Source organism: Tachysurus vachellii, chromosome 16 (genome assembly GCF_030014155.1).
Source record: "Tachysurus vachellii isolate PV-2020 chromosome 16, HZAU_Pvac_v1, whole genome shotgun sequence".
NCBI classification, from domain to species: Eukaryota; Metazoa; Chordata; class Actinopteri; order Siluriformes; family Bagridae; genus Tachysurus; species Tachysurus vachellii.
Window position 1 is genome coordinate 5073816 of NC_083475.1, and position 15011 is coordinate 5088826.

At 35.7% G+C, this 15011-nt stretch overlaps 1 protein-coding gene across 2 annotated transcripts; it reads right to left on the minus strand.

The window, feature by feature from the left end:
• Positions 1 to 207: 207 nt before the first annotated feature.
• Positions 208 to 12732, minus strand: si:dkey-159a18.1 (sortilin). 2 transcript variants are annotated; one of them, XM_060889370.1, is made up of 20 exons: positions 12468 to 12732; positions 11811 to 11873; positions 10531 to 10607; positions 10317 to 10419; positions 9378 to 9545; positions 8853 to 8926; positions 6800 to 6846; positions 6519 to 6661; positions 6351 to 6434; positions 5891 to 5951; positions 5352 to 5507; positions 5086 to 5183; positions 4919 to 5018; positions 4666 to 4837; positions 4286 to 4479; positions 3716 to 3911; positions 3464 to 3577; positions 3243 to 3369; positions 2986 to 3086; positions 208 to 2901 (listed from the first exon to the last, which is right to left on the minus strand). In XM_060889370.1, exons 1-20 carry the CDS (start codon positions 12729 to 12731, stop codon positions 2721 to 2723), a joined length of 2523 nt encoding a protein of 840 aa, XP_060745353.1. In that variant the 5' UTR covers position 12732; the 3' UTR covers positions 208 to 2720. The 2 variants fall into 2 exon arrangements, with proteins under 2 accessions (XP_060745353.1, XP_060745352.1); XM_060889369.1 differs by having other exon boundaries at positions 2986 to 3089.
• Between the last annotated feature and the right edge of the window lie 2279 nt (positions 12733 to 15011).

The following is a 15011-nucleotide window of genomic DNA, read 5'->3' on the forward strand; positions in this document are numbered from 1 at the left end:
CACTCTGGTGAACAAACCTCAAGCTGAACAAAATCTACTGTGGTATTTAATGCTGAAGAATTCCATTTTATACTGGATTTAGGGTGCATACTTATTTATAAATTACATTTATAATCAACTACTGTGTTTTCTCTTTTCATTCTCACAATATTTACACCTCCACCTACATTTTGAAGGTTTTTCTTTAAGCATAGAAAACAGAAACTGTTTGGATCAGAAAGGTATTTTTATTAGACACTGATGACAAACAAAAGTGATATTTGCAACATTTTTGGCATGAACAACGTTTTTTGTCAATCTTAAATGAATAGTTTTACAGAAAAGTCCAAAATGTTTACCACAAGTAGAGACTAATAGGCATTATGATGGGGAAATTGTAGATTTACACGAATTAGGTAGGACTGACAGGAGAGTAGCATATTTAACATATTTTTTCCATTTTTAATAATGGGTTTAAATAAAATTTAAATTACAATTAATTGTGTTTGGTATTTCATTTTGTGAAAAAACCTGAATCACGTTTTTTCCTGCAAAGTTTATAGCTCCATGGGCTTCATGTTTGTTTAGGTATATTCTATAAGAATGTATCTGTGGTGACAGGTATATTTATGATGAGGTCACTGTTCGTGTGTTAAAAAAAAATAATGCTTTCAAAAACATACACACTTATGGACTTAAGCATGGGCTAACCTGCACTGTAGCTCCAGCAGATATGATAGTTTCACAGATATCAATCCAAGTACATTCAATTCAAATGTATTTGTATAGCACTTAACAAAGGACATTTTCTAAAACCAAATTTACAGAACAGGGAACCTCATCCTCATTTGGGTGACACTGGAGGGTGTGACTATAAATATACAGTCCGACAGTTGTGGATTGTTTGGAGTTATTGTCCTCAAAGACCACAATTTCCTCATAAAATTGTGTTTTAGATATGATAGCTTTAAAAATAAAGCTTAAAAAATGACATTAGTCCTTGTTAGCTGTTAAACCAATTTGAGCTAATATCAAGCCTATTTATATCTACAATGTAGCAGCTAGACTTTTACTTGCATATGAACTCAGGGTTTAAGTCTCATACAGTTCTGAGTCAGCACTGGTCAAAGTCGTAAACTACAGCAGGGGTCTGTATAGAGCCGCACACCTATGGAATAACTATCCAATTATGTTTTGAAACTTATACAGAGTCTCAATCTTAAAGTCTATTTGGTCAAGCGTTTTATTAAACAGATTTTCTTTCTTGTAGAAATCTAAGGTTCAGATCTAACCCATTCATGAGAGTTGAAATTAGATGTTTTGATGCTCTCCAACATGATAACTCAGCTTGACAGTGTTAACATGACTGTTGGGTTATGCTGTCAGACCTGCTGGAGTCCCCTCTTGCATTTTGATTAAAATGCACAGCCTTTTAAATTGATGCTGGTGCCCATCCACTTTGCCGGACTTGTCCATATGCTTTTTTGTTTTGTTCCGATTTGGATCCCAAACACTCAACCTTGCTTAAGTATTACAAATGTAAATTTGTATTGCTGCTATAATCATGATATGACTAATCATAATATACATTATATTGTACATCTTTTGAGCACACTTTGTATTATTTTACTTAGTATTATGTACACTTAGTACCAATTAATTTGTTTTTTATATAGTCTGAATATATTTAGGTTTGTGTTCAAAAGATCAATATGATACAACCAGTGAGATGGCACAGCCTTGAAATTTAGGCAACTTGCACTAAATGTTTGGTTAAATATACCTTGTTTAAAGTAGTACATCAAAATTTGCAAAAAAAAAAATGGATTCCATTCCAATACTTCTGGAGATGAATGTACTGTATATGTAAGTTATGTAATCTAATCCAAAGTTGTCCAAGTGTGATACTGAATATCTGTTCTAGATTCTTTTCGTTCTTCTAGATAACCAAACCTGGGTGACAGAATCTTCATAGACACATTGTGATACAGAATGCATAACAAGAAGATTTTGCAAAATGAAGTTGCACAGCATTCCAGATTTGCATGTTAATCAAGATCAATGGTACTCATGCTGTAGAAAACAACCTGAAATGCACACATTATTTATCTGTACAATTTCTTTACAGAATTTCCAGTGTTTTTAATATTAATAGCAATTGACAAAAATTGAAGTCAATTCACATCTACCTCAGAATATTATTTTGATGACTATACATTCTCACAAGTATTTTAAAGTGATTTAAATCTATAACAATCAACCATGTTTTCTTACTGAACCAATTAATTTTCCACCACCTTCCAAATTCCACTCTCGCTCGTGTTTAAGTTTTTTTCTTTCCACTCTCACCATTGGCAACATTAGAGATCTAAATCTACATCTAGATTATTGTAAAACAACATTGCCTATTGTTATTAGTGTTTGAAAAAAAAAGCTGAATTTGAATTTATCCAATCAGAATTTGGAAAAGGCTACAAACTGGCTGCACCCTGATATGGTGAACAGATACAAGTTTTGTTTGCTCATAACACACGAGCCACCTTATGAACAACTACTTAGTCTTCCATGATTAGGATTAAGGGTATTTGCCATAAGGAGAACTTGAAACTGTACAGAGAAACATGCATTAAGCAGTGGAGTTGAAAAACGCAGATCTAGATCTAACTGGAAATTCAGACCAAAGTTTATGGTAATATTGTTTTTTAAATTAATTTTAAACCATTGCATGCAGTTTTGATTTGTCAGTCCTTAGTAAGACTACAATACTGCTTACTGGGTTCAGATGAAACAAGGAATGCAATCTGACTTGCATCATCTGAAAATTCTTGGTAGATGGCTTGGTTACTGTTTGACGTCCTCTCAGAGGCAACACACATTTCATCCTCATGCAGCTGAAGAGCTGAGAATTGGTATGAAATGGACCTGAAAGATGCAGAAATTGAGACAATAAGGGTTACAATAGAATAACAGAGGAGAGCAAGTCTAGAATGAATTGTGAAGTCATACCTTTGCCTGTAATTTATCCGCAGGACAGTCATTGTAACTGCAGTAATGATAGCCATGACAGTCGCAACACTGACACTTATCACAATCATCAACCACACCGCCTTCTGGAAGTTACAGTTTTTCCGTTATTAAATATTGTGAAGTTCATATATTAGATTAATCTCAATAAGGTCAGCTACCTGCTAAATTTAGAAAAGACACAAAATCCATTATCACTACATCTGAATGTGGAAATGAAGGAATGCAATTTTACTCACTAGTCTATTAGGCTGATGGCTTATAAGGGAAGGCTGGCTGTTATTCCCACATTTCATGTTGGCAGCATCAATTTGGCGTGGGGGGCTAAAGCCACCCTCACATTTATCACTGGGGATCTTTCGATACCTTTACATATAATGCACAAGTGTCATTATGGTGAATGTGGGTATTTAAATATACTGTATGTATAAATAAAATGAAAGTATGGAACTGCACATGCCCTGTGGTCTGGAGCTCTTCTAACTCCCCATTAAAACAGAGTTCCAGTGTTTTGTTTCTGAACTCAGGCTGTTTCACACATTCAGAGTTTTCATGGAGATAATAACCATAATCGCTATAATAAAGGAGACAGAGATTACATTAGAGGCTGTTTCACTTGAGTCTTACATTCAGTGTCTCATATATAATCTGTTGATTACGAGAAATACTGTATGTTACAGGATACTGCAGTCCAAAGGAAGCGTCTCATTACCACATGTAATCTTCTCTGGAGCAGGGACATGGTTTCTGTTGCTTACTGACCACATAGTTATGCCCCTTTTGGCAGACGGACATCTTTTTCAGTCTTTGAAAAGTTTCCTTGTAGCCTAAGACACATCCATTTGTCCCTGAATCTTGTTGTTCGTCATCAGAATGGGCCAACCATTGTATGTAGTCCTGCTCATTACCTGGTTCATAACCATCAGTCAAACATTTTAACAGTGTTTGTATACTGTTGTAATGCAATATATGTGTTTCAGTGTTTATTCATATAGAATTGCAAAAGTAAAGAAAAGCTGATGTAGGTCAACATAAAAGATGAATTGCATAGATAACCATGCAGTTCACTGAATACTAGGCTTAAGGGTTATATTTTAGTGGAAGATTTTTCAAGCATGCTTTTCAATAGAAATAGATATAATATTGCCAATCTATATGGTTTATGGAATTCATTCATTCACAGAAACCATTCCAAAATGCACTGCAGATATACAACAAACAAAAAAATCAAAAGTTAAAGTTTACTTTCTATCTTTACTCCCAAACACGATTTTTTACTCACATTCTCTGGTTAGAAGCTGCACAAAGTCTATAGTCACTGCAACCCACAGAGGCTGATCATCATCATCAGGCCGATAACCAAACACACTGATTTTCAGAGTCTTAGTACCAGGCTCAGATGTAAGGCCAGCAAAGTACATGGGATGCTCTGTGAAATTATAAGTCTTCCAGCACTGACCTTCATCTGTGGAGAATCTGAAAACGCACACATACAAACACTGTTAATGAATAAATTCATCAACAGTCATGAGCAGAAATATTACCCAGTCCTAAACTTTAAATTAAGTTTCTTGGATACATGTTAACTCTGTTCTTAATAATTTATTAACAAGATTGATTTGTAGCTCAATTGTGTACATTTCTGCTCCCCCTTAAACTTACTTTATAGCAGTGGTCTGTCGATCTTTGCGAACCTCCACAGCCACTATCAGTCCTCCTGAATCCAGTATGCTGTAATGGTGAGGCCCTCTCAGTGCGCATATCCAGTTATACCCTCCATCCGAGGAAAGATACACATCTGGCGGAGATGCTGAAATGGATTCCCCGACGCTGCCTGTGAAAATAGAGGCTGTAGGATTCTGCACTGGGCGACCGCATGTTAATTCTAGTGCTAATGCTACTTAGGTTCTGTTACCATGAGCTATGATCAAGCCAACAGCAGAAGGATGAGACAGAGGCAGCATGGGAGAAATGCCGCTGTAGTGGCTGTGCTCTCCATGAATGTGCAAGTTACACTGAAACATACAAACAAAGGTTTTATCTCTGTCTGCTCTCAAATATGTTAGTACAAAATATAAATACCCGTTTAATGCTTTCTTCACACTCCACATTTTTTGGCTTTTTTATTGGCCACCACTTTCCACCGTTATTGAATGTGATGACTGTGCAAATTCGTCCATCTGTAACAAACAAAATGTGTATAATAATTCGTAAGAGTAATAAGCCTTTAGATAAAATGCAATCAATAAGACTGTAGAGGTGAGATATAAAATGTATGTTAAACCATTATAACTGCCTCAAAGAAGTGAGTTTAGAAAATTCACACAGTAAATGAATTTGTGTCGTACCCTCCTCAAAGACATTGGTTAGATATACTCCTCGCAATGATGTCACATTTGTAAAGTCACTCTTCCTTTCACTACCAAACAGATGCCGTTCAAGAGACTTGGTGTACAGGATGCCACGGTCATCAGACGTATACACTGTCCCAAAATATGTCTCATCTACAAGTATGAGATCCCAGAGTGTGTAAAGTGTTAAAAGGGAAAAAGAAATATGAATTCTTCTAAACTTCTCTGTAAAAGAACACTATCCTTATCTAAGCCATTCATGTTCTAGTGTAATATGAAGTCTGACTCTGTTCTGACCCAAAAAATTCAGCTGTCATGCAATTTTTCATATAGTAGTGATTGGTCAGCACTTGTCTGCTAAGTACTTAGCAACACTGACAAAGAGCAGATAAAGCATTAGCACTTTGACTGTATATGTAGAAACAACAAATGGTTTAATATTTAAACTGACATGATGTATTATTATATATTCTGTAGCATCCTTAAGCAAGATTGAAATCATCATTTGAGAGAAAGATTGTCTGGTAGATCTGTACCTCCAGGACTATCCACATGCATAAAGATCATATCTTCATCGCCATCCAAAACTGAGTAGAACTGAAAACAGAGTAGGAACATGCAGGTACAGTATAACAGATAAAGACCGCATGATACAGCTATGTGGATGTCTAGTTATGTGTATGAGTGTGTGTGTGTGTGTGTGTTCCTTGCAGACTGTCAACATAGAGGTTGTGGGAGAAAGTCATTTTTCTGCTGAATCGACAAAAATGTATTGAGACCAACATCCTTATAAATCTCCAACCAGGTGAGTAAGCATTTCTGTGTGTGTGTGTGTGTGTGTGTGTGTGTAATATAAACAACAAAGTATGATGTTGAGAAATAACTTCTGTTTTGTCAGCTTTTATATTTCTGACCTTGAACCATGTGAAAAGCTGACTGTATTGTTATGTTTCTGTAGTATTTATGTAGATTCTTTCACTGCATTAAAATCCTCACCTGCTCTGAAGTGACTGATGGGAGCAAGGCTTTGGTAAATTGATCACCATGGTCCAAAGAAACATAAATAGCCCGAGAAGAACCCTACACACAAACACACATCATAATGAAATCTGAGGCTACTACAACCTATGATCAAACCTTTAACTATGGATGTGTTTTCACAACCGGATTCTCCATTTCAGAGGTGAATAGGAATCCTCCAATGTAGCCAAAGGAGAAGATATTCTCAGCAATGGTTGTGAAGGTTCGCCCTAAGTCTTCTGTGCGTCTCAAAAAAAGGTCACCTCGCCTGTCTGCCTCTACTACATCTGTTTGGAATCCCAAAGGCACAAAAAAATGCAAAAAATACACAAAAACAAACCATTTAAACAGATTTTGTTTAATTTACTTACATTTAACAATTTTAATGTGATTTATGGGAGTAGGCATAAACAAGGACATCTCACCTGTGACTTTAGGCCTATAGCTGAAAAAAAGACTGAAGCTGGATCCCCTTTTAATGACCAAAAGAAAATGAAATATATGAGTGATTAAAAGTCAGTGGAACTAGTAAAAAAAAAAAGAATATTACCTCATGCGCTCACTGACCAGTTTATTGGAAACACCTCTACATCTGCTCATTTATGCAATTATACAATTATTGCAATTAAAATCATGCAGATATCAGTTAAGAACTTCAGTTAATGTTCATATTAAACATTAGAATGAAGAAATATTCTGATCTGTAACTTTATTTGCAGCATGCTGGCTGTAACCAGATTGGCTGGTTTCATTTTAATTTTCAGTTAAATTTATTTGAAGAGCACTTTTAACCATTCACATTGTCTCAAAGCAGCTTTACAGAAGTATTAAAAATTAAGTTTAAAATTAAGTTACATCTATCCCAAACAGCAAGCCAAAAGCGATAGTAGCGAGGAAAAACTCCCTCGCCACCAGCATTATCCTCAGAACAGCAGTAGCAGTATTTCAGAAACTGCTGATCATTTAGTCTCGGGTTGTGGGGTAATTTATAGCGGAGGAGACAAGAGGGTTGCACGTCCTACGTGAAGTGCAGTGATACGTCTTTAAAATTGAGAGTATGGACAAGCATCAAAGCAACGGAGAAAAGAGAAAGCTATTAGAAGCATTTTAAAATAAATAGCAACATGAATTAAGGAAATTTAGTACAGTGGTGTGAAAGTGTTGGCCCCCTTCCTGATTTCTTTTTTTTGGATGTCACACTTTAATGTTTCAGATTATCAAACAAATTTAAATATTAGTCAAAGATAACACAAGTAAACAGAACATGCAGTTTTTTTAACAAAGGTTTTTATTATTAAGGGAAAACAAAATCCATGGTCCAACCTCCATGGTCCTGTGTGAAAAAGTGTTCCCTAAACCTAATAACTGGTTGGTCCACCCTTAGCAGCAAGAACCGCAACCAAGCATTTGCAATAACTTGCAATGCGTCTGTTACAGCACTGTAGAGGAATTTTGGTCCACTTATCTTTGCAGAATTGTTGTAATTCAGCCACATTGGAGGGTTTTCGAGCATGAACCACCTTTTTAAGCATCTCAATAGGATTCAGGTTAAGACTTTGACTTTGACTCCTTTGACTCTCCACTCCAAAGTATTTATTTTGTTTTTCTTTAGCCTTTCAGAGGTGGACTTGTTGGTGAGTTTCGGATCATTTTCCTGCTGCAGAACCCAAGTTCGCTTCAGCTTGAGGTCACGAACAGATGTCTGCACATTGTCCTTCCAGATTTTTTGGTAGACAGCAGAATTCATGGGTCCATTTATCACAGCAAGTCTGCCAGGTCCTGAAGCCGCAAAACAGCCCCAGACCATCACACTACCACCACCATATTTTACTGTTGGTGCAATGTTCTTTTTCTGAAATGCAGTGTTACATTTACGCCAGATGTAATGGGACACACACCTTCCAAAAAGTTCTGCTTTTGTCTCGTCAGTCCACAGAGAATTTTCCCAAAAGTCTTAGGGATCATCAAGATATTTTCTGGCAAATCTGAGACGAGCCATTATGTTCTTTTTGCTCAGCAGTGGTTTTCACCTTGTGTTATCTTTAATATTTAAATTTGTTTGATGATCTGAAACATTAAAATGTGACAAATGTGCAAAAAGCAAAAAAATTAAATATCAGGAAGGGGACCAACACTTTTCACACCACTGTATATACATACGAGACAAAATAAGCCATTAAACGTATCCAAATTTAGGGTGGAAAAGTCATTAAATATTACAGCAGCGGAGAATGGCATAGTTTTATAAATATTTTTGTCTTCTTTATATTACCAACTGTTACATTAAAAGACAACTTGTTATGTGGCTAAAAAAACTTTTTCTTCTACAACTCGTATGTCTGCTAATAATTTTTCCTGGCCTATATATATATATATATATATATATATATATATATATATATATATATATATATATATATATATATATATATATTATATATATATATACATATATATATATAGCTACATTGATCTCACCATGTATAAGAGTAAACTCCATCATGGATTTTAGACCAGCTCGTCCCAAAGTTCTGTGAGAGCCATAGAGAGCCCTGTAAAATTTTACATGGGAAAAAAAGTTAAAATGTGGGTTCTGCATCTAAAATATCCAGTTTTTATTGTACTGGTTCAATCAAAGATATTGATTGTCTTCTTCACATGAACTTTTTATTATTAACTGATGAAACACTTGACTCATCTTACTTGGTTCTAATGTTGTTGTTGTTGATTTTTTAATTGCCAACAGACTACAGATATCTATAATAACAACATCTTATTATATTAATAAATATTTCAGCAGGAGATACTATTATATCATGTTAATTCCACAAACTGTTGAAAGTTGAAAGATCCTAAATTAGCCCCTGCAGGACAACTTTAAATTCCATATAAACAAGTGCCGTGTAAGTATGGAATAAGTATTAAATTATTTGTGTTGGATCAGTTGTAGCCTCAGATAATTAATCAAAACAAGATTTTGGCCAGAGATTACAGCTGACTGACCTGTGTGCAGATGACCAGCAGGTACTCTGAGTTTTGGTGATGGAAGGAAATGGGCTGAGATGGGTGGAATGGTAACTGTACTGATCTGAATGTCTTTCCCGAGTCTGTGGAAGTAAATATAAGTCCTCCTGGAAGGTTGGCAATGGGCAGCTCGGCCGTCAAAATCAACTAGAAAAATATGTAATTGGTACAGCTTCAGTAAAGCTTGTAAACGTGTAAAATAAAAATAGGGTAAACCTGTCACATGCAGATAGTAAAACAATAGATGAATGAGATATCTGTTGTATTAATATAACATTACAATCTGTAAAATTCCACAATAATTTAACAAGAATATTTTATTTTTGTGTCCCTAGAAAAGGCAAATCCTGGGGGAAACAGTGCTATTTATTATTATTTTTTTTTAATAGTTATATTATTTATTATAACTTATTTTAATTACATTTGTTGACCATAACACAGCTGTCTTTTATGGTCATTTTCATGGACAAATTTAAAAGCAGGTGAAGCTCATTGTAGTAGTAAAATTTAAGTATCATGTTTCATTCCAACACATGCTCTACTGTGTTTCCAACACGACACTGGGGAGGGATACACAACACAAAAAATGGAACAACAATTAATAATAGCTTTTTTTGTGCAATGTGCTTTGTCTGCATGAGTACACCCTAGTACAGTTGCTTATGCTGTCTCGTGAGTGTCACTAAATGCAAATGAGCTGTTGCATGCATACACTTTTAACTTTATGGGTAATTAGTTTTCAACATATACACCTGAGAATGAAGAAAATCAGAGAAACATCTGCAAATCTAGTTAGTTGCTATGTGAAAAAACAAAGACAACTAAAAAAACTGATAAATGAGGCCCAGTGATGTGGATCTGGATACTTTTTTAATTAGTGTCATAAACTTGGCTTAAAAGTGGTTTAGAGTTGCCCACCTTCTGTGAATTCCCTGGGCCTACAGTTATCCCAAATTCCTTTCTTATGAACGAATTGCCAATGGTATATGAGATGTCATGAAAGGATTTTCCATAATCTTCACTGTCAGAAAACACAGGAAGAACTAGGTTACAAAATATCTAGTATATTCGTAACTAAGATTAACAGAATGGCTAATACCACAGAATTTAATGCCACTTGCTATGTACTAACCTCCTGTACAGTCGAATGGATCCATGTTCATAAAAGGATTCCAGTGGAGAACTGACTGTGGATAAAACCAGGATAACCTGACAGAAAAGAGAATTTATCAGTTCAGAAGTACTAAATCTTTTATCAACTGTGAATGTGTCTGCTTTATATTACTCTTGTCCTACAAATACTACTGTGAAGCTGTAGCTCTGTGTGTTTGCGTGTACTGTATGTGTGCGTGTACTTGTATTTGTTCATATTATTGAAATGATGGTTTTATTGCTCTTCTATTCTTGTTCTGCCTCCTTTTAAAAGGTGGGGTCTCCGATTTTTGAAAGCCAATGTTGACATTTAAAATCACCAAAACAAACACGCCCCTAACCCAAATAGGTCCCACCCCTGTATCGATAGCTCCGCCCACACATACATACGTAACCCAGGCAACTAATAGAAAGAAATGTGTCTTTATCATAGCTGAAGGGAAGAACAATACGATTGTAGATAAACAAACAAGCAAAAATGACACACAAGTATAATCATGTAAAGGACAAAGGCATATATTAGTTCTGTGTAACAAAACAAAACCAACGTTACTCACCTATCGAGAAGGAAAAAAGCGCCTCTGCGTCTTAAGTAAAGTTGGTCACATATTCACAGATTGGAGTTTCCCGAGTCAATAACTCCTGAGCTAAACACTGTTACTACACAAAACACGGTTGTAGCTGCGTCTCTACATTACTACGATAGAAAAGAGGTGTTATTTGTGTAGTAACAGCGTTTAGCTCAGGAGTTATTGACTCAGGAAACTCCAATCTGTGAATATGTGACCAACTTCCTGCTCCTTCAGTTCTCTCCAGCGCTGGAAAGCTGATCCTATATTAACACGTCCTACTTCTTACCTTATCGTAAGCCTTTCTTCTCTTTATTTCTTTCTTTGTTTTTATCCTCCATGTCAATGTTAAAACCGCGTTCTGTTAATGTCACACATGCGCACTGAACACTCTCTCCGCCCATATTGACAAGACACGCCCTTTCTGCTCATTGGCTACATGTTAGTTTTGATTTTTGTTTTGATTTGTTTATTATTCGGCCCGACTCAGTTTTCTGAAGCGTTTCTCAAAAATCGGAGACCCTGCCTTTAAGTTATTTTAAATAATACCTCTCCCAGATGAATAAACATAAATGCACGTTTTTAACTTAACCAAGAAAACAGTAAAAAAAAAAAAAAAGCATGACAGAAAAAATAATAATTCCTAACACTTTTTAATGCAAAAATATAAAATGACTCAAAAATGACTCACCCCAGTTCCATTGCCTACCCATGTTAAAATAAAACTAGAGCCATCATCTCCATGAAAAACTGTCTATAATGGAAAAGAGGAGAAACTTTAAATACAATATACGATTCATACACAATATAAATATTTTTCAACAATTATTATAGATATTATGGAATAGCAAGTTGCCCATGGATTCCAACAACCACATTAGTGTTAGTTTTACTAACTAAATATCTGTTACAATATCAGCCTTTTCAAACCCAGTTACAATTTTTGTTACACAAGGTGCATTTACAACAACTGAGAACACAGTAACATCCTCAGTGTGGATGTCACATTAACACCTGCCATTTAGTGTTTGTTTTTGACCTGTTTCTGTTTTCATTTATTTAAGTTATTTAAACCCCGAGGAAATCCTCAGTGTAAAGTTTATACCTACAGACCTGAAACATAATTCATCTAAGAGTGGTTTCAACAGTTCAACAGTGATCATTTTATAAAGGTTTTTAATATTAAACGAGTACAGTATCACTCAACAGCTTCATCACCACAAAAACCTCCATGCACAATAAAAAGCCATTAAAACTCTAACATATAAAATGATTACTGTTAAGCATAAGAGATATAATGATAAAGGCAGATTGTGGTCATGTAAGTAGTGTAGTAAGGTTCTCTCACCTCGAATGTGTTGCTCTCCAGGGCTGCGTGCTCTCTGGGAGTCACAGGAGTTGTACATTCTACGAAGCTGGACTTCAGTGACCGTGTCCCCCGCTGTATACGGACACTTCCGTCCTGTCCTACTGAAGTTGACCTGGAGAAAGTCAGTGTTCTTGGATCACGCTTTCCATGCAGTCCAACGGCGTCTGCAAGCACCAGTGAACATGCAAGAGCTAAAACAGTCAGTCTCCAGACCATGACTGTAACAGTGATTCCATCCAGCATCAGTAACATGTGTAGAGTGAGGGAGCTGTTTCACACTGACAGGATCAGGGAGGAGACACGCAGGACAAAGCAGGTCACAGCAGAGCAATAACACAGAAGCAGGTCTAAGTATAAGTATAATAATAAGTGACCGGCAGGTGGCAGCATATACATTATTGATGAACACGTAAAGGTGCATTAAAGGTACACATTAAACAGTTATTAGCACAAACTTCCTCTACTCAAGCTAAATAAATAAATAAAAAGTGATAGTTTATATCAGCCTCATGGTTGCACTATAGTGTATTTGCGTACAGACAAACCTGTGTTTATACTTGGCTTAGATATTAGTTTAATTCCTTAAATTAGTTTAAATCCTAAAATCAGTGTATTGTTACAAAATTGGTCTAAATCTAAATACTTAAGCAATTTTGGACTTTTTCATCACATTTCGTGTCCTTTATTAAGTGTATTATTTATTATTGATTAAGCAGATAACTACAATGAGAGTACTGGGTGGGGAATCTGGTGACTATATGCAGTTAAGGTGTTTATATAATAAATACAAACATTACAAGCAGTAATCCTGTGGCTTTTGGGCCATGTTGGACTCCAGTGGATTATATATAGACTGAAGTTAAGTCAAGGCTTAACAATTACACAAATTTGCTTTATGTGTAAAATGAGTGATGAGGTGGGTAGCAGTCACTGTCACGGTCTTGCTGTAGAGACAATAAAAAATCACATGTTGTAACAGCATTTTCCCACAGCCCACTACCAGAGTACATAAATGTTAGATGATGTAGGGCATTTATAACATTTGCCAATGTAAGAGGTGTTATATATTAGAATAAATTCTTTTGCAAAATTTATGGATAATAGTATAATATTTATAGACATAAATTTAGTTTGGTTTGCAAGTGGATCGAAAAAAAAATGTTTAGCAACTGTAATATGTAGTATCTTTAATAGTATTAGGACTCATTTGTCTAGCATGGTAAAGATTTGAAACACAACATTAATTTGTTTAGTGGATGTAGATGGATTGGAAATTTGTTCATTTTATCACTGAATTCCTATGCTTAGTGCAGCATGTCAGAATAGTGAAAAAGATTAAATAGCAAGTATGCTCTTTATTTAAATGTGGCATAAATGAAAACAACTCCCAATAATATTTCAAAATACAAAAATGTTTACTGTTAAAGCAATATTTGTAAATTAATAAAACAAGAGAGGAGACTCTCATGACTCTACTTAACAAGGAAATAGCAGGAATTCTGGATTTCAATTATGTGTTTCATAAAACACTATATGTGTACACTAAGTAGTTTATGATCCTTAAAAGTAGAAGCCTTTATTATCACCACAGTTGCAGTCTTTTCTTCACATATCCCAACTGAGAAGGTTAGGTATGGGGCAGGTATGATACAACACCCCAAGAGCAGGGGGCATTGCTCAAGGACCCAACAGTGGCAGCTTCCCTGCTAAAAAAAACCAGCATTGCTTGTCCAGCATAAGGTATGTTTTGCATGCTGGGACCAGCTTGGGATGGTGGTATGCTGGTCCAGCATTAGGTGCTGGTTGCTGGTGTGCTGGCCGACCAGCCTGGGATGCTGGTGTGCTGGCCGACCAGCATGGGATGGTGGTATGCTGGTCCAGCATTAGGTGCTGGTTGCTGGTATGCTGGCCGACCAGCCTGGGATGGTGGTGTGCTGGCCGACCAGCCTGGGATGGTGGTGTGCTGGCCGACCAGCCTGGGATGGTGGTGTGCTGGTCAACATATGTTGTCTTTTGGATGCTAGTATAATCCCAGCAAGACCACAACAAAACCCATTTGTTACATATCACATTTCTTAGTGCATATTCATAGTTAAATAAAGACCAAGACAATTTTCTAGAGAATTGTAATTCACTTTTTAATAAAGAAAAACATTCTGGATATTCCTATCAATCATTTACATGGCTTTCTTTTATATTATATATATATATATATATATATATATATATATATATATATATATATATATATATATATATATAAAAGTTTGTTTAAAATATTTATTGGACAATGACATTTGCCATCACACTGTAATATACACACGTGCACAAATAACGTTACACAATATAACCTTTACAACACACATTTTTGTTCTTAGCTTCCACTCTCTCTCTTAGCGAATAAGTAGTATGTGGTGGCGATGACCATGTTTTTTTAAGAGGTGCCACCCTGAGTCGTTTGCCTTTAGACAACTCCTGCTCTGTATCTTCTTTATTCTCTGAAAAATTATAGAAACAAAATAA